At 39.5% G+C, this 24350-nt stretch overlaps 1 protein-coding gene across 1 annotated transcript in view; it reads left to right on the top strand.

Annotated features, from left to right (window-relative positions):
- The window catches only part of LOC126249635 (trafficking protein particle complex subunit 5-like), a 55613-nt gene that overhangs the window by 5965 nt on the left and 25298 nt on the right, over nucleotides 1–24350 (top strand). Inside the window, exons 3-4 of the mRNA XM_049951312.1 lie at nucleotides 11706–11832; nucleotides 22571–22753. Coding sequence (XP_049807269.1) covers nucleotides 11706–11832; nucleotides 22571–22753 — 310 coding nt within the window. The remainder of the gene's footprint in view (nucleotides 1–11705; nucleotides 11833–22570; nucleotides 22754–24350) is intronic.

A 24350-nucleotide genomic window follows, 5' to 3' on the forward strand; every position in this document is an offset into this window, starting at 1 on the left:
CACTCATTACACCCGAAAACAAACTTAAACAATGCACTAAATATTTAACTCCAGTGATAGAATGAAATTAACCATAGGTAATAAGGGGTTTTGAACAGGAACAAACAAAATAAAAAACAATAACACCATCATTAAAAAAAATATGAACTCAATCAAAGCTTACAAAATTCTCAACATTCACCACAAACAGAAAGTGCAAAAACAAAAACTGCTGGTATTGTAAATTTTGCTTGACCTGTGTAGTTCAAATGAATTCCTCAATAGCACACACAACACGAAAACGTGGTACCGCAAAGGTCACTTGACCTATATAGCTTATACAAATACTTGATACCAAGAACTCCACACAAAAGAAGCTTAAAAATAATAATAATAATTCGCATTCAGTCCAAATAACTGTATAACCTTCATCATAAACAACATATCTCCGCCCATTGTAACAAGCAATGTCCTACTCGAAAAATTTCTTGTCAAATCCATGTCTCACAAATAAACAGAAAAATCAGATTAAATCTCCAACCATAAGAAACAGAATTGCAAACATAAGCCCATCAGCTACAATATCCAAAATCAAAGTAACTTACTAGCAAACCAGCACAATCCCTTCCAGTAGCAACCTGACACTCAACTCACATCGTCAAATAGCTAACAAACGTACCCAACAAACAACTCTGAAACATAAACATCCAACACAAGAAAGCCACCAAATATTAAAACACATTATCTACATACACAACCCACTCAAAAACACTCACCATGACATTGCACAACACAGTTACGTCATGGGTCGGGTCAAAACAGACAGGTTGAATACAAACTTTTGGTTGACCTGTTGCGTAACATCGTAATGGCACGTCATATTTGAAATGGATTGTGTTCGCAGAGGGACTGTTTGAGTATGTGGTGGTGTGCTCTAGTGTGGGCTGTTAGTTTGTGAATTGTTTGTGTCTACTGTTAGTGATTCATTGGACTATTTGAAAGCTGTTTGTTAGAATAATTTTGGAAGAGTTTTGGTGGTTTGTTAGTGAGTTATTTTGGTGTTGGCAGTTATGGGCAATAAATTTGTTTTTTGTTTTGGAATTATTAGTGTGGTATGTTGTTTATGGTTGGAGATTTGATTTTGTGTTTCATTTATTGCTGGTTGTGGGTGTGACAATGAATTCATGAGTAGGTCAGTGCAAGATGCAATAGTGGACATAATGCTGACCACAATTAAATCCCTACAGTTATTCGATTTAATAGCTGACTATGTGAAGTGTTAAGTTTGTGGAGAAGGTATGACATTGACCGTAGTTGTGGTATTTGGGCCAGGGACCAGTATGTGTCATTGTCATCAGGACAACCTCTGAAGTTCTATCTGTAGGTGTTCCTGGTTTGAGAAATCTAAGCTGGCCATTCAGAAGATTGTGTTGATGACACGCAATTTTTGTTATAGCTATATTTCCGATATCTTTGGTTGGCAAGCAGGTTTTAATGGAGGACGTTGTTCCACCAGAATGTGTTTTAAATTATCTTACTTTCACTACTGGTTTTAGGTGCTGCCAAGCCTCAAGTGCATCGTGCAAAAGCTATTGTAACAGATGTGGATACATAATACTCGTTTTGTCAAAAATCATGGGCCATGCATAATGTGGTCGTCAGTGGTCATAATCTAAAATTTAAGGTGTATGACAAGATAGTACTTATGAGAATAATAGCATTACTACGTTACTAGAATGCTGCATCTGGTCAGAAGCACGAAGAAAACAAACCTTGTAATTATGCTTATCCATTACGGATATTTTAGAACCGTGACTGTATATTAATGTAAATAAATTATACACAACAGCAACCAGTCACTTTTTTCATTAATAATGCTTTATTACATTAACCGGTTTTCGAACCCTTTCAGGTTCATCTTCAGATGATTTCGGGAGAATCCGGGAAGCTACATTATTATTGGTAGTAGCATAATGCTGGGTGCTGGTTTGCGACAGTATAGGCGGCTTTTTTCGTATCTGTCTGCATCCATTTTGAAGTCCAGAACACTTTCACACAAACTATATTAGTTCACACTTTAACAGTTTAAACTGTTAAAGTGTGAACTAATATAGTTTGTGTGAAAGTGTTCTGGACTTCAAAATGGATGCAGACAGATACGAAAAAAGCCGCCTATACTGTCGCAAACCAGCACCCAGCATTATGCTACTACCAATAATAATGTAGCTTCCCGGATTCTCCCGAAATCATCTGAAGATGAACCTGAAAGGGTTCGAAAACCGGTTAATGTAATAAAGCATTATTAATGAAAAAAGTGACTGGTTGCTGTTGTGTATAATTTATTTACAAACCTTGTAATGTTTGCTACAAAATTCACTATATACACTTATTCAGCCTGGTGAAACAATATCCTTCAAATTTATTAAGGCCTTAGACCCCCATCTAGAAGAAACTGATCACTGTTTTTCTGTTTTTACTATAGTAGGCACTATGTATTGTGTGTGTGTGTGTGCGTGCGTGCGTGCGTGCGTGCGTGCACTTGGGCAGGGAGGGGGAGGGGGGGAGCGCTTAATTGCATGTTTATTGTATATTGAAATTGGTGTCAATGCAATTTCTTATGAATTTTTTGGTTGTATTGTTCGTTGGTAATGGTTTGATTGTAATATGTACATATCATGGTGTTCGTTTTTCCTACATTGATGAAATTAGCGTTTCAATATGGGTGAGCTCAATTTAGTGTTACTGTGGACTTCGTTCAAGCTACATAGATCAAGCAAATTCCTGGTACAGGATTTTGCAGTTTCGTGGGGTTTCGTGGTATTGTGGATTTTGAGCTATACACATCATGTGAAATTTCTTTTCCCAGTTTTTGTTCAGGTTGTTTTTTATTGTGGTTTCATCGGTTGCTGAAGACTTTGGTTGTTTAATTTCCATATTAGCATTTGTTTGATTTCTGTGTTAGTATTTGTTTGGCTAGTTTCGAGTTTTTTTGCGATTACATGTTTTTTGTGTTACTTTTATCTGTTCGTGTGTGTAATGAGTGACATCATTTCGCCATATTCTATAAGTTCGAAATAGGGGTGACTGACATCTAGATGATGATGACATGGGTCAAAGCCAGTGGATGACACACACACACACACACACACACACACACACACACACACACACACACACACACACACACGAGAGAGAGAGAGAGAGAGAGAGAGAGAGAGAGAGAGAGAGAGAGAGCTTATGAGCAATTAGAATTCTTTTGTGTTCACATATTCATATAAATTGCAGTAACAGTTCTCAAGAAGAAATGTTTTTAACCCTGCTCTAAAATCCTTTTGCTCCTCCAACCTCTTGAGAAACTGTTTCTTCTAAAATAGATAAAAGTAGCATAGTTGTGCAGCCTTGCCACGTGCACAGCATTGTTGTTTTACTGCTTGAGCATGTTAAATTAGTTGAAATTGTATTGAGTGATGTTATGTTCAAAACTGGTGATACCATGACCAATTTGAGAGTTGTCTTATGAGAAATGAATACATTTAATAGTTTTGATGAAATGTAGAGCTTTCTCCTATGAACACATACCAGGTTGTTGGGTTGTCCGCAGCTCGGGATCTACTGGCTAGTGTTGCTACCTCTGGATCACGGGGTCCCAAGTTTGATTCACGGCCAGGTCGGGGATTTTATCCACCCGGGGACTGGGTGTTTGTGTTGTCCTCATCATTCGGCAAGTGGCCAGATTGGAACTGTAAAGATTGGGAACTTGTACGATTGCTGATGATGACCTCAATGTAGAATGCCCCACAAACCAACAACTTCACAGGCTGTTGGGTTGTGAAATAGACAAGGAGGGCTTAATGCTCAAAAAGTTGATAAAGTTCTGTGAATTGTTACGTTGAACTATTACCAAATAGCACATCAGTAGTTTACATTGGTACCTGGACATGAGAATACACTCTTGTTAAATATTTTGACAATGTGATCAGAATGAATTTTTTTGTCAAGAGCTGATTATAAGTAATTGACAAGAGACTGTGATAATTACAAATTGAAACCAACCTTTTTTACTATAAAACAACCTCAAGATGGTTAGTACATTTGGAAAAAAAGATCTAAGAAACTTTCGGCATCTCCTTGGGGTGCAGATTGTGCTACTCTCCTTGTGTCTACCAGACTCTGGTCCAGTCCTGCTTGGGCTCACAATGTTAATGACTCAGCAGCACATTTGGCTTTAAAATTATTAGACCGAATCCATTATCATGGAGCTTGCCATACAACTAGTGCCTGCTGGACTAGTTCCATAGACAGTCTCCTTGAAGAAGTGGGGATCTTCCCTCTTCAGTTCCCATGGTACCAACTCTTGCTCATATATGCAATTTCCATTTGCTAATTTTCTGCTCAATCAATGTATCCTATTCTGTTTGCATACAAGGGGCACTGACCCCTGACACCTGCCCTCATGTGGGGTTACCAGTTGGAAAGTGCCTCCTAGCCCTCGTTCGGGACATCTGCTTGTCCTCCTCAGAATGTGCTTCCTGCGTTTCCTCACTCCCCCACCCTCCCCACCTGCATACCCCCCCCCCCCCCCCCCCCTGTTTCGTTTTCTAAAGTGCTGGGAATTTCTACTCCGGTATATAAAACCATAAACATTCAAAGGATTGATGAGTTTTACTGTGCCGAGGAAGAGTATACTTTCACTTAGCATGGAGAAAGTGCTTATTGAAAATGGATGCAGCAGAATAGTGCACACCTTTCTGCGGAAGAGTGAAGGAAGTGCAGTCCAAACGCAGATTGGCATTCTGTGTAGTATTAATTGAATGAAAGCTGTTGATTCTTCAGAATAAGCTCATATTGTTAACAGCAAATGACATTAAAGAGAAAATATATTGAGAGGTCAATGTCAGAATTCTCATACATGTGAACCGAGATTGACAAGTAGTTCATGAACATAAGCCATGTTTTGCTCAAAGTGCTGATTTCTGAGCCGAAAACACCCTTTGAAATAAATGGTTGTTGATATGTCTGCGTAAGCAGAAGAAACTAACAATCAAAGTCTGAAAACAATTTATTGGACTGTTCAATTAACCAAAACAAATTCTCCAAGTATGAAACAGGTGAAATACCCTCAGACTTCAAGAAGAATATAATAATTCCAATCCCAAAGAAAGCAGGTGTTGACAGATGTGAAAATTACCGAACTATCAGTTTAATAAGTCACAGCTGCAAAATACTAACGCGAATTCTTTACAGAAGAATGGAAAAACTAGTGGAAGCCGACCTCGGGGAAGATCAATTTGGATTCCGTAGAAATGTTGGAACACGTGAGGCAATACTGACCCTACGACTCATCTTAGAAGCTAGATTAAGGAAGGGCAAACCTACATTTCTAGCATTTGTAGACTTAGAGAAAGCTTTCGACAATGTTGACTGGAATATAGAAGCTAGATTAAGGAAGGGCAAACCTACATTTCTAGCATTTGTAGACTTAGAGAAAGCTTTCGACAATGTTGACTGGAATACTCTCTTTCAAATTCTAAAGATGGCAGGGGTAAAATACAGGGAGCGAAAGGCTATTTACAGTTTGTACAGAAACCAGATGGCAGTTATAAAGAGTCGAGGGGCATGAAAGGGAAGCAGCGGTTGGGAAGGGAGTGAGACAGGGTTGTAGCCTGTCCCCGATGTTATTCAATCTGTATATTGAGCAAGCAGTGAAGGAAACAAAAGAAAAATTCAGAGTAGGTATTAAAACCCATGGAGAAGAAATAAAAAATTTGAGGTTCGCCGAGGACATTGTAATTCTGTCAGAGACAGCAAAGGACTTGGAAGAGCAGTTGAGCGGAATGGATAGTGTCTTGAAAGAAGGATATAAGATGAACATCAACAAAAGCAAAACAAGGATAATGGAATGTAGTCGAATTAAATCAGGCGATGCTGAGGGTATTAGATTAGGAAGTGAGACACTTAACGTAGTAAAGGAGATTTGCTATTTGGGGAGCAAAATAACTGATGATGGTCGAAGTAGAGAGGATATAAAATGTAGACTGGCAATGGCAAGGAAAGCGTTTCTGAAGAAGAGACATTTGTTAACATCGAGTATAGATTTAAGTGTCAGGAAGTCATTTCTGAAAGTATTTGTATGGAGTGTAGCCATGTATGGAAGTGAAACATGGACGATAAATAGTTTGGACAAAAAGAAAATAGAAGCTTTTGAAATGTGGTGCTACAGAAGAATGCTGAAGATTAGATGGGTAGATCACATAACTAATGAGGAGGTGTTGAATAGGATTGGGGAGAAGAGAAGTTTGTGGCACAACATGACTAGAAGAAGGGATCGGTTGGTAGGACATGTTCTGAGGCATGAAGGGATCACAAAATTAGTATTGGAGGGCAGCGTGGAGGGTAAAAATCGTAGAGGGAGACCAAGAGATGAATACACTAAGCAGATTCAGAAGGATGTAGGTTGCGGTAGGTACTGGGAGATGAAGAGGCTTGTACAGGATAGAGTAGCATGGAGAGCTGCATCAAACCAGTCTCAGGACTGAAGACCACAACAACAACAACACCAACACAAAACAGTGATCCGTCTTCGAATCACAACTACATAGAAGAATAGTATAGAAAACAACTGAAATAATTTCTTACTAGTCTCCGCCAGAGACTTCTCCGATATACCAAGCCTAATCCAGAGATCAGCGAGAAGATCCAAGCTGGGCTGCCGGGGCGGCAGCTATCTGCGTCTGCAGGCGGTCGGTGAACTGCCAATGTGCGGCCAAGCGCCGGCCTTTATAGCGCTTCGGCGGATGAGTACCTCGGAACTATTTTCCATCACATGGTTTGACGTCTGAAAATAGTTCCGGGATCTGCACCGACCTCTTCCTTATGTTTATGTGGGCCGGTAGTGGCCCCTGGTGGCTGCTGGTGTCTTTGCTGTGTTGTTGTTGTTGTTGTTGTTGTTGTTGCTGCTGCTGTTGTGGCTGTTAATCAATGTTGCCTGTCGGTTGCGTAGTGCTTCAGTGTGCCTGCGAAGCGGGGAACCTGCGGCTGCAGGCTGTCAGTTTGGTTGCTGATACTCAAGGTGCCGTGATGTCTGGTGGAGAAGGCCACAGCAGTTGTAGCTCTGTCATACGTTCCATTAAGAAGTAATTTTTTTTATTATTATTATTCCTTGGTGACTAGTTTTGGATACCTATGTTCATTTTCAAACCATTCTTCAAAGAAAAAATTACAATTGACACGTCAATTATATACATATGAGGCATACATATTTGCAGTACAATTATATTACACTAATATACAGGTAAGGTGTACAAATCTGTCATAAACATTTAGTTTTATGAATTGACTTACTCGCTACATACCATATTGTAAGTGTTACAGTAAAAGCATAAGCCTATAGCGACTGCTGACAGTAGCACACATCAGAGATAAAATATTTGCTTACTAAACAAAACATTATTTTTTCTTTCATTAACTGAATGTAGACTTGAAAACCCTACAATACTAAAAAAAATTTCCAAAGACCAGTCATTTGGCCTCTAGTGGGTTGAATTATACCAAAGTGCTATGCGTTACATCATGACATGACTACACTTGCAGAAGACAGTAGAGTTTCATGAACTAAACTCAGTAGTTATACTGCTATGCATTACACATAATTTAGTCGAGTTCCTAAAAGCTATACGTCTTTACTACAACTCAAAACCAAAAAGTATGGCAACCACCACTCTAAAAATAAATTAACTTTCCAATTTACAAGAAGACAGCTACCTAAGCAGATAATCTCAACAGTAATACATTAGTTTATATTCAGTCCTCTAATGGAGAAGTGCCTTTCGTATCAATAGGCCATAGCACCGCTTTGATCATTACTGCAGGGACAATTTTTGTACATGGGCTTTTGTCTGTGTTGTTACACGTAAGATATGGTATGTAACTAATAAGGCAACCCATAAAACTAAACGATCATGACAAATTCATATACCTTACATGTATATTAGTGTAATACATTTTACTGCAAATTTGAATGCCTCGTTTGTATAAAGTTGTCAGCCAACTGTCATTTTCTTTCTAGGATGGCTTGAAAATAAGTGTCCAAAACTAGTCACTATCAAGAAATCCTTCCTAATGCAACGTATGATGAAGATGCAGCCATGTATTTAAATTATAAAACAAGCTGCAGACCTATTTTTCACCTGCAGCCTACTGTAAGTTTGGAAAAATACCCTTTGTGAATGGAAAGAGTTACCCTAGAATATTATGCCATCTGTCATAAGCAAATGAAAATAAGCAAAGTAAACTAATTTCGTGTTGGAACCACACTTATTGCAGATACTGTTCGAATAGTAAATATAGCAGTATTCAGTTTTTGAACAAGATCCCGAACATGGGCTTTCCATGACATGAAACTTCCTGGCAGATTAAAACTGTGTGCCCGACCGAGACTCGAACTCGGGACCTTTGCCTCCGCTGCAGAGTGAAAATCTCATTCTGGTTTCCATGACAGTTTGCTATCTATCTGAACATCTAGAAATTTGAATTGTTCAGATTTATGAATCATATGCCCATTCTGTGTAATCAGAATCCCAGTTTTAGTGGGATTCTCTTTCAGAAATTGTAAAAATTGAGTCTGCTTTAACATTAATTTTTCTACAAGCCACGAATTTGTCTTGAACTCCAGTATTTGACACACTACCAAGCTAGTGTCATCAGTTAACAGAAATATTTTAGAATCACCTGTTGTCATATTAGAAGAGATGTCATTTATACACTGATAAGCCAAAACATTACAACCACTGTCCACCACGACATTGGCTGCCACTGATGGTGTTGCGTTCCTATGACATGGTAACAGAAGTATGTAAGCAGAGCAGGCATGAATGGAGGATCACCGTAGCAAAGATAGGGGTGCTAATGAGGAAATCCATTGAGATAAGTGACTATGACAAAGAGCAGATTGTTATTATGCAGAGCCTGTGAACGATGATTATCTCGAAGATGGTAAAGCTTGTCAAATGTTTACACACTACTGTCGAGACTATCTATGGAAAGTGGTAGGAACTACTGCGAAGTGCTAAATGGTTGGATGTCCACAACTCTTCACAGCACGTTGGGTTCAGAGGATTGTCTCCTCTATAAAGTTGGATAGATGATGATCTGTGGCATCTCTGCAAAAAGAGCACAATGCTGGTGCATACACAAGTGTTTCGGAGCACACTGTTCATCATACATTGTTGAATATGGAGCTTTGCAGGAGACCACTAAGTGTTCACACGTTGGCTCAATGATATCGTTACTTATAATTGCAGTGGGCACGGGACTGTCGGGATGAGACCGTCAATCAGTGGAAGTGTGTCAGCTCTTTGGGTGAATGACATTTTTGCTACGCTAGGTTGATGGTTGTTATCCAAACACAAAAATGGAAAGAAGTGACCATAGCTGCACTCAGATGAAATCAGTGCTGTGTGATCCATAGCTACAGTCATAGATCCTTATCAGTGAGAAGGCAGGTGTCATGACTGTGTATGTATGTGTGTATGTTCAACTTTTCCTCCAAAAGTACTGTGTTGATGTCAGTCAAACTTTATACACAAACTACTTATTGTCAGGAAAGAAGTTGGGTAAGAACTGCCTACCTCTCAAAAGGGGAGGATGGGAGTAAAGAAATAGTATAGCTCATGATGCGTAAATAGCGATACTACATTCATCCAGAATTGCACATAATTTCAAACTTTTAAGAGACTTTTCTCGTCAACACACCCACATAGTGATGAAAGGAAAATAGTTCATCACGTACTGAATTTTTGCTATTCATGCAATATTACTGCTGCATTAGGCATGACATTTTATTACTAATTCACTACTAACTCTACTTGCAACACATTTTTTAGACAGTATTCACATAAACTTCTGAATGTACTTGCAAAAACTTGCATTGCACGACAAATAGTTCAGGAGATATGATGTGATAAACATTGAGCTGCATGAAAACAAAACTGCAGGGTGAAATTCACTAGAGATACATGTGACATATGTATGGAATATGTTAAATATACATATGAGATGTGATGTAGGTGAAATACAGGGGGTGGAGGGGGGAGCAGATGTGCGGAGAGGGGCTGGAGCAGATGTGTGGAGAGGGGGCAGAGGAGGAGCAGATTGGTGAGGAGTGCACAGAGGAGGAGCAGATTGGCGAGGAGTGGACAGAGGAGGAGCAGATTGGCGAGGAGTGGACAGAGGAGGAGCAGATTGGTGAGGAGTGGACAGAGGAGGAGCAGATTGGTGAGGAGTGGACAGAGGAGGAGCAGATTGGTGAGGTGTGGACAGAGGAGGAGGAGATTGGTGAGGAGTGGACAGAGGAGGAGGAGATTGGTGAGGAGTGGACAGAGGAGGAGCAGATTGGTGAGGAGTGGACAGAGGAGGAGCAGATTGGTGAGGAGTGGACAGAGGAGGAATAGATAGGTGGAGAGAGGCAGAGGAGATGGAATAATTGAAGATTGGAGTAAATACATACATGGGCAATGCTGGGTATTCAGCTAGTTGGTACATACATGTTACCAACCCCTCTATCTTTTCCTCATGCTACATTTTCCCTTGTTTTGACCCATTTACCATTTCTTCAACTTTTAATGACCCCCATTGTTTCTTTGCTGACCTGACACTCCCTTAAGATTCATTTTTGGACTATTCTTCGTATCTTATCCTTTGCAGCATAATAATCCTCCAATATCTGGTTTGACTCCCTCCATTTTCCATATTCTGACAGTATTCAACATTTGAGAAGCATAAGATGATACACAATGTCTGTGTAGATACTCACAAGCCGAAGTTTGCAAACATAGCAGCTAATCTGATGTGGGGTATCATCTGGTACCCTGTCATAGATTCCTAACAACATCAGGATTACACTCATGATGCCCAAGCAGTCAACTCCTCATGTATATCTTGGAGTACTTGCCTAGCCTTTTGGAGCACTGGGATTGCAGGCAGTGACAACGAAGACAGATGTCCCTTGATGTAGCAAGGTTGTGCCTGTGGGGAGAACTATTGACCAGAGTAAGCAGCATCAAAGCATTAGTGTAGCAAACGAAACAAATTAAATTTGCACCAGTTTATGGCAGAAGTGAGTCAGCCAACTTAATGAATAGGTATAGAAAATTATGTCTATAAACAAACAATCCTATGGCATTTCATTCCCTTGGCACACCATGACATGATTTAAAACTAAGAAAGAGTTTTACATAATTCATTCAGTGTCTGACTTCAAAACAGAACCGATACACTCCTTTACTGCAACAAAACTGCAGTTTTTATTGGAGCATCAGTAATTATAACAACATGAAGGTTAATGCCGAAACACACAATCCACACATATGTGCCATTGCAAATATTCTCCTGTGGAAGTCTTGCATTGCGAGTCACTTGCGACCCTGCAGACCGCAGGGGGGGAGGGGGGGGGGAGTGTACAGCTGCTCACTTCATGGTCTTTACAATGTCTTCCTGCTGAAAATTTGAGTCAGTGTGTCTTCAGGATAATGACCAGTGTGTGATGTCTAGTCGAGTACAATCCACTAGCAGTAGTTCACCTGTGCATCTCACCAAAAGTACTTTGTCTCAAATTGTCAGCCTATCTCCCTTCCCCAATATATTTTACAAAAATCACAAATTGAGCCATTTGCAGCAATAACATTTATCTTTTACTAGCCGTATTTTGTGTATTTGTTTGTGTGTTTCAGACTTACTGAAATGGGAAAGCATGTTGGTATTAGACTCGTAGACCTTTTCTTTGTCCGTGAAAGAGACTGCAGACGTGAAGTCAAAGTATTAACTATTATTTTATTGATGAAGTCAACATTTTGGTTGGTGAGTATAATGATAAATTAAAAATGTGTAGTAGTGCAGAATTTAAGATTTAAAAGTAGTGAAAATTTGATGGCATTAAAAATTGATTTTTTATATTGTTTTCAGTTAGCAGTATGTGTCGGTTATGAATTATAAATGTAATGAATTATAAATGGTATCATTTATACATTTTTCATTTAAATCCAACAACATAAAGTCAACCTGCTTTGTAACAGAATTAATTTTCACAGGTGCCTTATTTAACCTGTGGATCCTGAAGTAACCCTTTGATATATCTCAGAATATTTGTAACAGAATAAAACTTTTTGATTTATATGACTGAAATTGCTGTCACTACCATCATCCAAATGTGTCATAACATTTAACTGCCTTTGGTTTAAGTTGTAGCCATAGTGTGCAGATTTTTTTTTTTTTTTTATATAATTCATAAAGTTCAGAGAAAGATTATATTATCAAGAACAGTGCTAAACTCAGTGTTAAGTAATTTGAGAATTGTTAGGATGATTTCATTAAGACCAGAGTAAGGGAACATGAGCAATAAAGTTAGGCAAGAGGTACTTTCATTGATGAAAAGCTCTCAGGTTTCCAGCTGAGTGGTAATGTTGGGATACTGCAACAGTTCGATGTGTATTGTGCTCAACATCTGGCAGAGTGTTGAGATATTGCAAGTGTCCTTATATGTATACTAGTGGAGTGGCCACCCTGACCACCTGGTTTCTCTGTCAAAATTGTTGTATGTTGATAAACTGTCTAGAGGCATATTGAAAACTACTACACATAGTTTACAACAATGTAGGAAAAGACGGATTGCTACTTACCATAAAGAAGACATGTCAAGTTGCAGACAGGCACAATTAAGACACTTACATAAAGCTTTCAGCCAGAGCCTTTATCAGTAAAAAGAGTCTCACACACAATTCACACATACAGGCAAGCATGCCTCACAAACACACAAATGCCAACTTCAACATTTCAGACCGAATTGATTTTTACACGTAGTTTACAAGTGTTTCTCATGAGAGAGCTATTCTCTTCTGTCACACTTCAGTAAGGGTCGTTCCTTGTCTGTTCATTGCCTCATGATACCCATGGTATCAGATTTTGGCATAACATAGCATATTTGTTCTATTGATAGATTTAAGTAAGAATCCAAAACATTTTTGCTGTATCCCAGATGGTTGGATTTTACAGCCAGGTAAAGTTTATGGAATTTTGCACCTTGTAGCTGTCAGGTGGAGGAATTTATATCTTCCTTATCTGCTGACAAATACTGATAAATTTTTGTGTATGCCTCAATATGCAAAGAATTCAGAGGTATTTGAATTAAAACATCATGAAATTTCACATGCTGAGGAAAAAATCCTTAATTGCAGTTTTCAGTTTTTCAAAACCGTATACAAGGAACGACATTGAGAGCAATAACATCAAAATGGAAAAGGATAATTGAATAATAAAAAAAAAATTACTCCACCAAATGAGAAAATAATATTAAGGGAGGTAGGACATCAAACAGGCCGACTTGGAGCATTAGAGGCACCACATGACATTTTATTTTCTACTGTCTATACTTTTACAAATAAATTCATAAAACTTTGTCAGCATGACCAGGAAGGATTCAGGATTCACACTCATTGCAGTGGAAGTGCCAAAACTTAACAAAATAATTTTTTTTAGATATGAAATTTCATCATTTTTTCACTTACTGTTGGCTGCATTTGTTGCTATAGGTACATTTTTCTTCACAAGTAAGAGAGATTCTTTGATGAATTTTGCACAGCATACAAACAATACTTACAGATGTATGAAACTCTAGAATTTTCCAAATCTATTAAAAACTGTGGTAAAAATTGAGATAATTAACTACAAAATTTGATTTTTTTCTAAACATAAAGTTTAAAACGTAACAGCTCATTCATTTTTTCATAAATTAAATAGATTCTAGAGTTTCAGACACCTGTAAGTATGGTTTGTATGCTGTGCAAAATTCATCGAACAGTCTTTCTTACTTATGAAGAAAAGTGTACCTGTACCAACAAATGCAGCCAATAGTAAGTGAAAAAATGATGAAATTTCACATGTAAAAAAATTATTTTGTTATGCTTTTGAACTTCTGCTGCTACGAGTGTGAATCCTGAATCCTTCCTGGTCATGCTGACAAAGTTATATGAATTTACTTGTAAAAGTATAGACAGTGGAAATTAAAATGTCTTGTGGTGCCTCTCCTGCTCCAAGTCGGCCCGTTTGACGTCCTACCCCCCTTAATGAGTTTTCACTCCTTCATTGTTTATTACTTTATAGATGAAAATAATTAACAAAATTTTCATCCCTGCTTACAGTGTGTTGAGTTTACACTTGTTTAACAACGTTAATTTTGCGTTAAAAACTTTAAAAGTAATCGGTATTGAGTAATTCATAAGAGATTAAATACTTTGCTTGAGGGAACATGATTTTAAACAAAAATCTAATCTTGATAACACATATCTAGGATTATATTTGATGTATTTTTACAAAAATTACTATTGAAATAATTCTAAATTCTAGGTCACTTGCTCTTGATGTACTTGAGTATTTTTGAAACTTGAATATTAACATACATCTTGAATGAATCCGTAAGTTCTCCCAGTCATTGTGTTCAGAGGATCCACAATTGAAATGTCAAGAGAGACAGGTATCACACATGGCTCTTCTCTCTTGGACCAGAAATATGACTCTGACGGTCCATGAGGATGTAGAAATTTTATAGATACATCTTCCTCTTTGGCATTTACATCACTAACCATACCAAAATACCATAACTTCTTGTAAAAACGAGCTATAAAACATCCAGAATATAAATCATCTGGATTCACAAATAAAGTTTATTCATCTCGAGTTTTGGTAAGTTCTTGTTCCTGAAGAGTTTGAATGTTTTTCATGTGATTCTGCGAAGTCAGAGTTGAATCAACCATTCTTTTAAAGATTAAGTTTAAAGATAGTATTTGTAATATTAGCTTTGCAAAATTTGAATAGTCATTTTTTATTATTTGCCTGTGCAGATGTCACTGTAGACTTTCTTGTTAGCTAAGTGTTTTGCAGTAACACCCATTCTCCATGCCCCGTCCGGGGGTAGATTTGCAGTCTCATGTCAAATTCCTTTTCGCTCAGCTGTGGAATGACTCTGGGTGGGACAATCCTTGTGTCTAATGAACTTTGTGTGATTAAAGGGACTCCAGCCATGTGGCATTCTTCCTCCTGCCTCTATTAGTGGGAATCAGTCATCCTGTGCCATCTTGGTATCTGCCATACCAAGTTGACCCATGGTCTTATGGTCTTTTATTCTACTTTGTAGTTGTGCTGGCCCCCTCCCTCCTCAATCCCCTCAAGGTGATCCATATTTTGCTGGACTGCCCCTGCAGTTTGACCCTAAATGCGCCCTCGTAATTCCCTTGCCTTGGTTTTCTTCGCGAATGTGCTTTGTTCTCCCAGATCTAAGTTCCTGAATTTCCTTTCGGAATTGAAGTCCCTTGGTAAGCATTGTTACTGGTTTAGGAGGCCTTTAGCCTTGCATCCAAGATGGCCAGGTCCCCCCCTCCACACTTCCCCTTATTATTGTGCCTTCTTCTTCAAACATTGTCCCCGTAGTTGTGATCGCGGTATGGTGTGGAGTCGAGATGGGTTGGCAGTGGTGCCAAAGCCCCATTGTGTGTATTGACTCGGGGGCACCTGCTGCTTTCACCCCTCTGCACCTCCACCCACCTTTCCTGTTCTTTACTCTTCTTGTCAGCCTGGAGGTCCAGTTCTAGATAATCAACCTTTCATCAACTGGGAGCTACTTCAAGTTTTTGACTCTCATGAAAAGATCCCAGGCCATATTTCGATTTATAATGAGACAATCCAACATCTAAATGAAATTCAGACTCTATCTACTCATGGTCTTTAAATGTATTTGGGTAGACCTGATTTTCCCTTGGCATTGGAAATATCCTATCATCTTCCCAATATTGAACCCAGCCAAAATCTCAATGTCCATTTATGGCTACCAACTGATCGGCCTCACCAGTGTGCTCTGCAAATTCTGAGAAAGGGTGGTAGGCCAATGATTGTGCTGAATTCTTGAATCATGGTGCCATTTGTCCCCATTTCAGCATGGTTTCCTGGAGGGGTGATTTTCAACCTGTCCTTTGGTTAGGTTGGAATTTTTCTAAACAGTAACTTATATTGCAGTTTTTTTTCTTACCTACAAAAGGCATATGACACTGCTTGAAGCCATGCCATGTTACACAGCTTCTGTGAGCAGATCTTTCTAGTTTCCATACCACTTTATAGTAGTCAATTTCCATCCATCCAATTGTTTCGGGCTGTTGTTCCACTCTCCATGGGTCCAAGAAAGTGGCATACCTCAGCACTCAGTGCCTTATTGCCATAGAGCAAGCCCTTGAGATCTGTCAGACCAGGTTTTTTTTTTACACTGTATGTTGACATTTGCATTTATTACAGCTTCCTATTGTAGCCTTAACTCAATCAGCTCCAAGGAGCCATCTGAAGGGCCTCCACTTGGACCCTGTTACATGGCTTCCAGTTTTCTCCCACAAAAAGATGAGTCATGTGTTTCTGTAGTCATATTGTGGTTCATCCTAACCTAGAACCCTACTTGGGTACCAGACACTTGGGCATTGTTGTGCAGTACTGAGTTTTGGGGTCTCCACTTTGATAAAAAGCTGACAAGTATGAGAACTAAAGACTAGCTGCATGTGAAATCTTAATGCTGTCTACTTCCTTGCCTGTACCTTGTGGGGTGTATTATCAGGCCCTTGTTGCTTCCCAAGGAGACTGTGATTGCCAGGTTTACAGCTCAGCTGCACGTACTTGCCATGGGAGCATTGTGGGCTCGTCCTATAGATAGTTGGGATCTTACTGCTTCAGTTTTGACGATACCAACACTTGCTCACTTAATCACTGTGTGATTATTTCCAGTCATGTGACTTGATAGATGCATTTTTTTGTACATTTGATTTGGATTAATTGTGCTAATATACAGCATATTTATATGAATTATGTTCAGACTGACTTATGACAGTTATTTGTGATCCATTAATGTATACTGTGTAAGTACTGTAGTTTTTATAAATCTTTTTTATTTTCCCCCTATTCTCTACATTGCCTGCAAATACTTCATTTTATAATCATCTCTTTTGTACCGTACAGTTATCTTCTATGAAACTGGCTGAGAATAAATATGTCATTATACAGCTGATTGCACAAATATGCTTTTTTCAAAATATTTGACAGCAGTTGACTTTGCTGCTTCAGTGACACCAGCTTGGTGCAAACCGCACTATCCTTCTGCAGCTTTCCAAAGCCCTGATCCTGTCCGAACTTGATTATGGAAGTCTGGCATATGGTTCAGCACCACCCTCAGCATTGTGGCCAGTGGAACCAATACAACACTGTGGAGTGTGGCTTGCAACAGGAGTCTTTTGAACTAGCCCTCTGAATAGCCTACTTGTGGAGGCCTTGATCCCTCCACTGTGGATCGGGCACTAACAACAGCTACTCAGTTGCGCTATACATGTCCACAGCTCCCCTAAGTATCCAAACTATCATGTCCTTTTTCTTAGTAGAGAGGTCCACCTCCCACAACAGATGCCCAGAACTGGAATTACAATTGCAGTTTGACTGCAGTGTCTCTGCTCTGACCTAAGACTTCTTCTGCTGTCTCTTGTCAGGAAGCAATTGTGTACACCCCCATGGCATGTACCCTGACTTCAGATCTTTCTTGATTTATTCTTTGGACCAAAAGATTCAGTTAATCCCATGGTGTTTCATCACCTGTTTTTGGCTGCCCTTGACACATTTCCAGGTTCGAATGGACAAACATTTTGCACACACACACACACACACACACACACACACATGCATGGTGCAGTGAACTATGCTCTTTGCTGAATGGATGCAGTGTCTTCACTGCTGAACATCAAACGAGCTCTTGGCCATGCTCGTTCTTGGACTGACAAGATGCTTATAATCTGCAGCAACTCCCTGAGCAGCCTTAACCCTATAGACCAGTGCTACCTTCATCACTCATTAGTCACAATTGTCCAGGATCTTCTTTCTGACCTCCATCAAGCTAGACGGATGGACAGTCATCTTTTTTTGGACCTCTGGACATGTTGAGATACTGAACGAGGTAGTGCAGTGGTTGGCACCCTGGACTCGCATTCGGGAGGACGACGGTTCAAACCCGCATCCAGCCATCCCGATTTAGGTTTTCTGCAATTTTCCTAAATCGTTTCAGGCAAATGCTGAGATGGATCTTTTGAAAGGGCATGGCCGACTTCCATCCCCATCGTTCCCTAATCCAATGGGACTAATGACTTCGATGCCTGGTCCCCTCCCCCAAATCAGCCAACCAGCAAACTAACCAACATGTTGAGATCTCAGGGAATGAACATGCTGACATTTTGGCAAAGTTGGCTACTAGGGTGCTGATTTTGGAAATGGGGTTTCCAGAACTGGACCTTTGGTCGATTCTATGCCATCGATTGTTGGATGTCTGGAACTTGGAATGGTTCACCCTGGACTCCCCAAATAAACTGAGGGACATAGCCTAATTCTCAGAGGTGAGGACCCACCTTACTGCTGGTGTGGTGCTCACCTGATGGTGGCCCACATCCTGCTAGACTGTCCAAAATTGGCTGCTTTGTGGTGATAGTCCTGGCATGCTACCTTTGGTGCCAAAGTGGCTCATGTGGTTTTATGTTCCTCCTGCAAAGGTGCTTTCTACTAGTCTTTGTTAGGTGGGGCTCTTTGGCTTCATTGACCGCATGGGGAATTGGAGGAGCACCCCTTGCCTGCTCTGGTGCAGGGGTCCCATGGTGTGACCCTTGCTCAGTGGTCTGCCTATCCCCTACCCTTCCCACCTTTCTATTCTCCTTGTTCTTTTATGTTGGGTGTTTTTAATGGTTTATCTTTCCTATACTTTTATCATCTTGTCTATGTTTCTCATTTCTTTGGGGTATTGTACAGTAAGGTGGTGCTGGTGGGATGCAGGGGGTGCATCTCCCACCGCATACCATGCTCCAGAGACTTCCAACTGCATTATGGGCAAAGTGGCTCACCCACCTTACGCCGTCTCACTCCCCTTGTACTTCTCCTCGATTTTATCTCTGTCTTATTGTGTCATGCTGACAATCAGACTACCAAGGATTTGCCTTTTGTATCCTTCTTCTAGGGTTATTCGTGGTTCGATACATATAGAGGAGGAAGGAACTGATGACCTCACAATTCGGTCCCTTTAATGTCAACAACCAACCAGTCTTGCAGCATATGGGCTCTGGGGAGGGGATCAGCTTTCTGGTCTGCAGACCAGCCGGACCCATATACTTTCGTCTCTCATACAGTTAGTTCTCATCTCTGGCATGAATATTCCTTTCAATGCCTCGATTTTACCACTCCTAGATGCTATTACAGTACCTCTGGCTGTTGGACTATCCCATGAACCAGGGACTAATGACCTTACTGTGTTGTTCCTGCCCACCCATGCAGCATATTATTATTATTATTATTATTATTATTAGCTGTGATTGGGCCCTATCAGGTCACACAATGCTATTGTGTTTCAATCCTGTAAGTTTTGAAGCAGCCCATGGTTTTTCTCTGTGGAGTCTTTTTCTTTCTTCAGTCCACTTAATCCCTTGTCTGGTGGCAGCTTCATTCTCTTGCAGTACTTTCCACTTGCTAATTTTTTGTCTGTATAGGTTTCTGGTGGAAATGTTTGATGGACTAACACAAGCCTTTTCTAAATCTTCTGTGATGTGGATCTGGGTTATGGTTTCGAACTGTTCTATGTATGTCACAGTTCTTTGGGGGCGTCATGTTGGGAGTGTGTGGAGATGCCTATAAAATTTCAGTCTTCTTTTTTTTGATGTCTGCTGTGAGTTCATCAGTTTTATAGTTGTTTTTTTTTCTGATTGCAGTCTGTACCCATCATCTGTTCTTATGGGGCCAAGTATCTTTCTTAGAATTATGCATTCTTATTTTGGGATATCTTCCATATAACATTTTCTGAGGAGTGTAAATGTTCCACTAGAATAAGACTTCAGGCTTGATAACTGTTTTATTATAGTGCCTGATTTACAATTTTTGTCATAAATAATGTAGATTTTTTGCAGGCTCCCCATTTTTTGTACATGTAATAAAATAATAATAATAATAATAATACTTTGTGTTAGTCATAGAAAGTGTGTCTTGTGTGCTAACATCTCTGTTTTTATTTGCTTGGACATTAGTGGCCAAAATTATTTAGATTTGTACAATGTCTTGATAGTATTGGACAGTTCCTTCATTTTTGGCCCTTTAGACCAGAAATCGATGCTTGAAATTTGCTTTCTAATAGGGTACTTGATTTTTATTGTACCTCAACTAGTACTGGTAAATTATGAATATTATCAGTTGTCCAGGATTCTCAGCATTCTTGAAAGGACACTATTACTATACTCGTGGCTACCATTGTCTGTGATAGCCCATGCTCACCATGCAACCATCTGTTTGTTTGTACAGAACAGATTGTTTCCGTGTACATGTGTTACTGCTACTTAACCTTTCTCAGGGACAGCTCTTGCACATATTTGACATTGACTGCTAGCTTACCGTTGGTTACATGTCCATTCTGCTGCAGTTGACGTGGTGTCGTGTCATACATCACTTGCTATGACTTGTTATACACTGTACTGCAATTTGACAATTTTATGAAGGGAATATCTCATAGTAGTTCTGGCTCTGTGTTATGTTAGACAACTGTTACAGAGATAATGCCACAAATTGGTGTCTGGAAAGTATCCTCTTGATTTCTGTGTTCGCCCGCATCTCGTGGTCGTGCGGTAGCGTTCCCGCTTCCCACGCCCGGGTTCCCGGGTTCGATTCCCGGCGGGGTCAGGGATTTTCTCTGCCTTGTGATGGCTGGGTGTTGTGTGCTGTCCTTAGGTTAGTTAGGTTTAAGTAGTTCTAAGTTCTAGGGAACTTATGACCACAGCAGTTGAGTCCCATAGTGCTCAGAGCCATTTGAACCATTTCTGTGTTCAGCAAGAACTGATTAAATTTGAGTTGGTACATTCTGCTATTCTGGTTCCTGGCTAGCTACATTAAGCCATTCTGTCACAGCATGAGCATTCAACAAAATATGTCTTTTAGTCTGAAATTGACATTTTGCCAGGAAACCGAATACATAGATATTTTATATTAAACACCTTGTCAAATGTATGAAGGAGGTGTGTGTGTGTGTGTGTGTGTGTGTGTGTGTGTGTGTCTAAGGGAAAAGGGGGGGGGGTCCCAAACACAACATTTGTATATTTTATATTTGTGTGTAGTTCAAGACTAAGATTTTTTTTAATCATCCATGACAGAAGCTGTACTTGTGCAGCACTAAAGTTTGAGGCTAATAAATGCAAGGAACATGTTCAGTATTCTGGTTGTGGAGGATCATGCACTAATTAATGAATTAATAGTTACATGATCTAACATAGTAAATCAGACAAAAACTGTGTTACTGATGTAATGAATGAAAGTTCTTTTCAAGTTATTTATGTGCACTTGTAGAATTTTTTAAATAATAGAAACAGCTTGCAGTGTTAAAGGCATACCTTTTATACCTCATGGCAAATCAGAATTTACACTGAAATATGTTGGTAAAGTTCTATTAATGTATGTGTTGTTCTCAGTTGTGTCAAATATTTTATGCAACTGCTAATTAAGAGACAGAACACTATTCTACATCTACATCTATTACTTACAAAACTGTGTGCTAATATCTTAGAGCCACTTAAATATCTAGTAAACAAAATAGAAGCATCATTTTGAAGTTTCAGTATTTTACGTGGGTTGTGAACTACTTATAGTTCAGTAATGTTTAATTTTTAGTGGTGGAAGTTATTCTCTGTACTAAAGCTGAATTTTTAATATAAAATGGGTGTGTAGAAGTGTCTATAACATCTACTTTCCAGCAATATGATAATTTATTCAATGGCCAGAACACTAGCCGGCCGAAGTGGCCGTGCGGTTCTAGGCGCTGCAGTCTGGAACCGTGAGACCGCTACGGTCGCAGGTTCGAATCCTGCCTCGGGCATGGATGTGTGTGATGTCCTTAGGTTAGTTAGGTTTAACTAGTTCTAAGTTCTAGGGGACTAATGACCTCAGAAGTTGAGTCCCATAATGCTCAGAGCCATTTTAACCAGAACACTAATAATTACCACTTTGGTGCCCAACTCTTCATCTTTCATAATTACTGATTATTTATAACAAGAGCTATGCACTTTACATAGAGGCTACAGGTACTGCCTTTTGCAGGTGATGCTCTCCTAGTTGTCACATGAGCACACCTGATCAACTTTTTATGTGGCCATAAAATTTAGGTTGTTCAGTCAAAAGTGAACTTGCCACCAAAGGCCTGTATGTACATTCAGATTCTGTTGGACTTGACTTGTCACAAATCGTCATTACAGAGTATACTTGACCACATGGAAAAAAAACTTTTAATTGCATAATGTATGCCACATATTTATCTTCAGATAATCTTATATACCTATACACATTTTTAGGAAAGTGATAGGTCCCCTAGTGCATCAGAAAGTATTCTGAATACCTGTTTGTTGTAGAACTGTTTCAGTGACTACTGAAAGAATTGTGATTATGTTAATATTTACAGTATTTTGCTGTTGTACTGAATCTCATGCTCTCTCTCTCTTTTCTTTTCTTTTTTTTCTAGTCTCTGTTTGGAAGGGAAGCAGATAAAGTGGAGCATGCTACCGATGATGATACAGTGTACTTCATAACTGAGAAAGAACCACTTGTAAATAAGTTTATATCCATTCCAAAAGACAAAGGAAGTTTGAATTGTGCAGTTTTTATTGCTGGCATCATGGAAGGTTTTCTTACTGGATGTGGATTTGTAAGTAATTTACCTGTTCTCTCATATGACACATTAATATTACTGACATTTAAAAACTTAACACCTTAACATAGAGACAGCGCCAGTGGTCAAAATATTAAGGTTCTCTGTTGACATATTTCAAACAATTATTGGATCAGACGTAATATCATACATTATGTGAAGGTATCACATTCTGTATAACTTGCTAGACTATAGTTGCTCTGAAAATCTTGTCTATATGATGTAGGCGCAGTAATTACTCCCTAACACCCAAAGACAAAATAGTTACAGCACTATAATTCAGTGTGTGATTATCACAAATCACCAACTCTGCTTTCCACCATCATGTCACTAACTGTGACATTATTGATGAACTTCTTGGGAACAATTTGCTGCTACTCGAGAAGAACAGTCTTCAGCTGCTCAGTAGTCCTAGAAGGTGTTGGCCGAACTACAGTGCATATTGCAAGCAAATACTATACTTATTGTTTAAGGCTAAAGACCTTGGAGCGCATCAGTTATAATATTAGAGTGAGACCTTTGTTGACAGTTAAGTCTCGTCAGACTAATCCAGATCTAGGTTTTCTACATCACTTAATGCGAATTCTCAGATTGCTGTTTTGAAGAGGACATGGCTCATTTCCTTCCCTCTTCTTCTCCAATCTGAGCTTGTGCTCTATCTGTAATGAGTTCACTGTTGATCAGCTTTTAAACCCTGATCTTCTTTGATACCCTCATCTTGTGACAGTTTGTCCACCAACTGCGATAGAAAGCTATCATCCTAAGAAATAAAAGATTTGGCAGCGGCACCAGCATGACACAGTAAAGGGTCAGAGGATCTCGTCCATGCGCCCTAGAGCTGTTGGAGCTATTGTGGATGATGTTGAGGTTAATATATCCTTCAATGTTCATTGTTGCTTGCATCACCATTCTGCCGCACTGATACAGATGTCTTTGGTGCTCAAATTTGGTATTTCTCATTCTACTTGCTCTTTCCAGGTATTTGTGTGTCAATCAGTCTCCGCAGCCCAGAAAAAAACAGGGATGCGTTGGTTGTTTTTTAGCTGCAGTGTTCCTCTGCCCAGTGTCTCCAGCTTCTATAGTTTGATGTCTTCATTGACCTACAACACTGGGCCTACATGAAAATTGATTTCCTTCTCAAAGATGGCTGAGCAGTTTGGTTTTATAATCTACATTCTCTTGCCTTCTCTTAGGTTTCTGGCAGTTGCTGCATGTGTCACCTGTATTGAAAGACTGTGTGAACAGGAAGAAATGACTTTCTCTGACTGTAATTGCGTCTGGGATTTTGGACAGAGCTGCACTAACCTCTTGATACCTCTGCTATATGAAAGTGAGTCGAAAGTGGTGATATTAACTTCAGGTCACTTCATTGGCATGAGATGATATATGCTGTGAATGGACAGCTTTTATCCTGCAGATCACTTTACATGTGGTAAATTCCTGGCATCAATGTCCTCGAGATATTACACCACATCTATTATTATAGAAGTGAACACTGGTGTCACATACATGGTGTACCTGGAACTGCATTAACCCAGCTGCCTCTTATATTAAATCATTGAGCTAGATGGCACAGTGGTTAGCGCACTGGACT

This window comes from Schistocerca nitens, chromosome 3, assembly GCF_023898315.1.
Source record: "Schistocerca nitens isolate TAMUIC-IGC-003100 chromosome 3, iqSchNite1.1, whole genome shotgun sequence".
Classification (NCBI taxonomy): Eukaryota; Metazoa; Arthropoda; class Insecta; order Orthoptera; family Acrididae; genus Schistocerca; species Schistocerca nitens.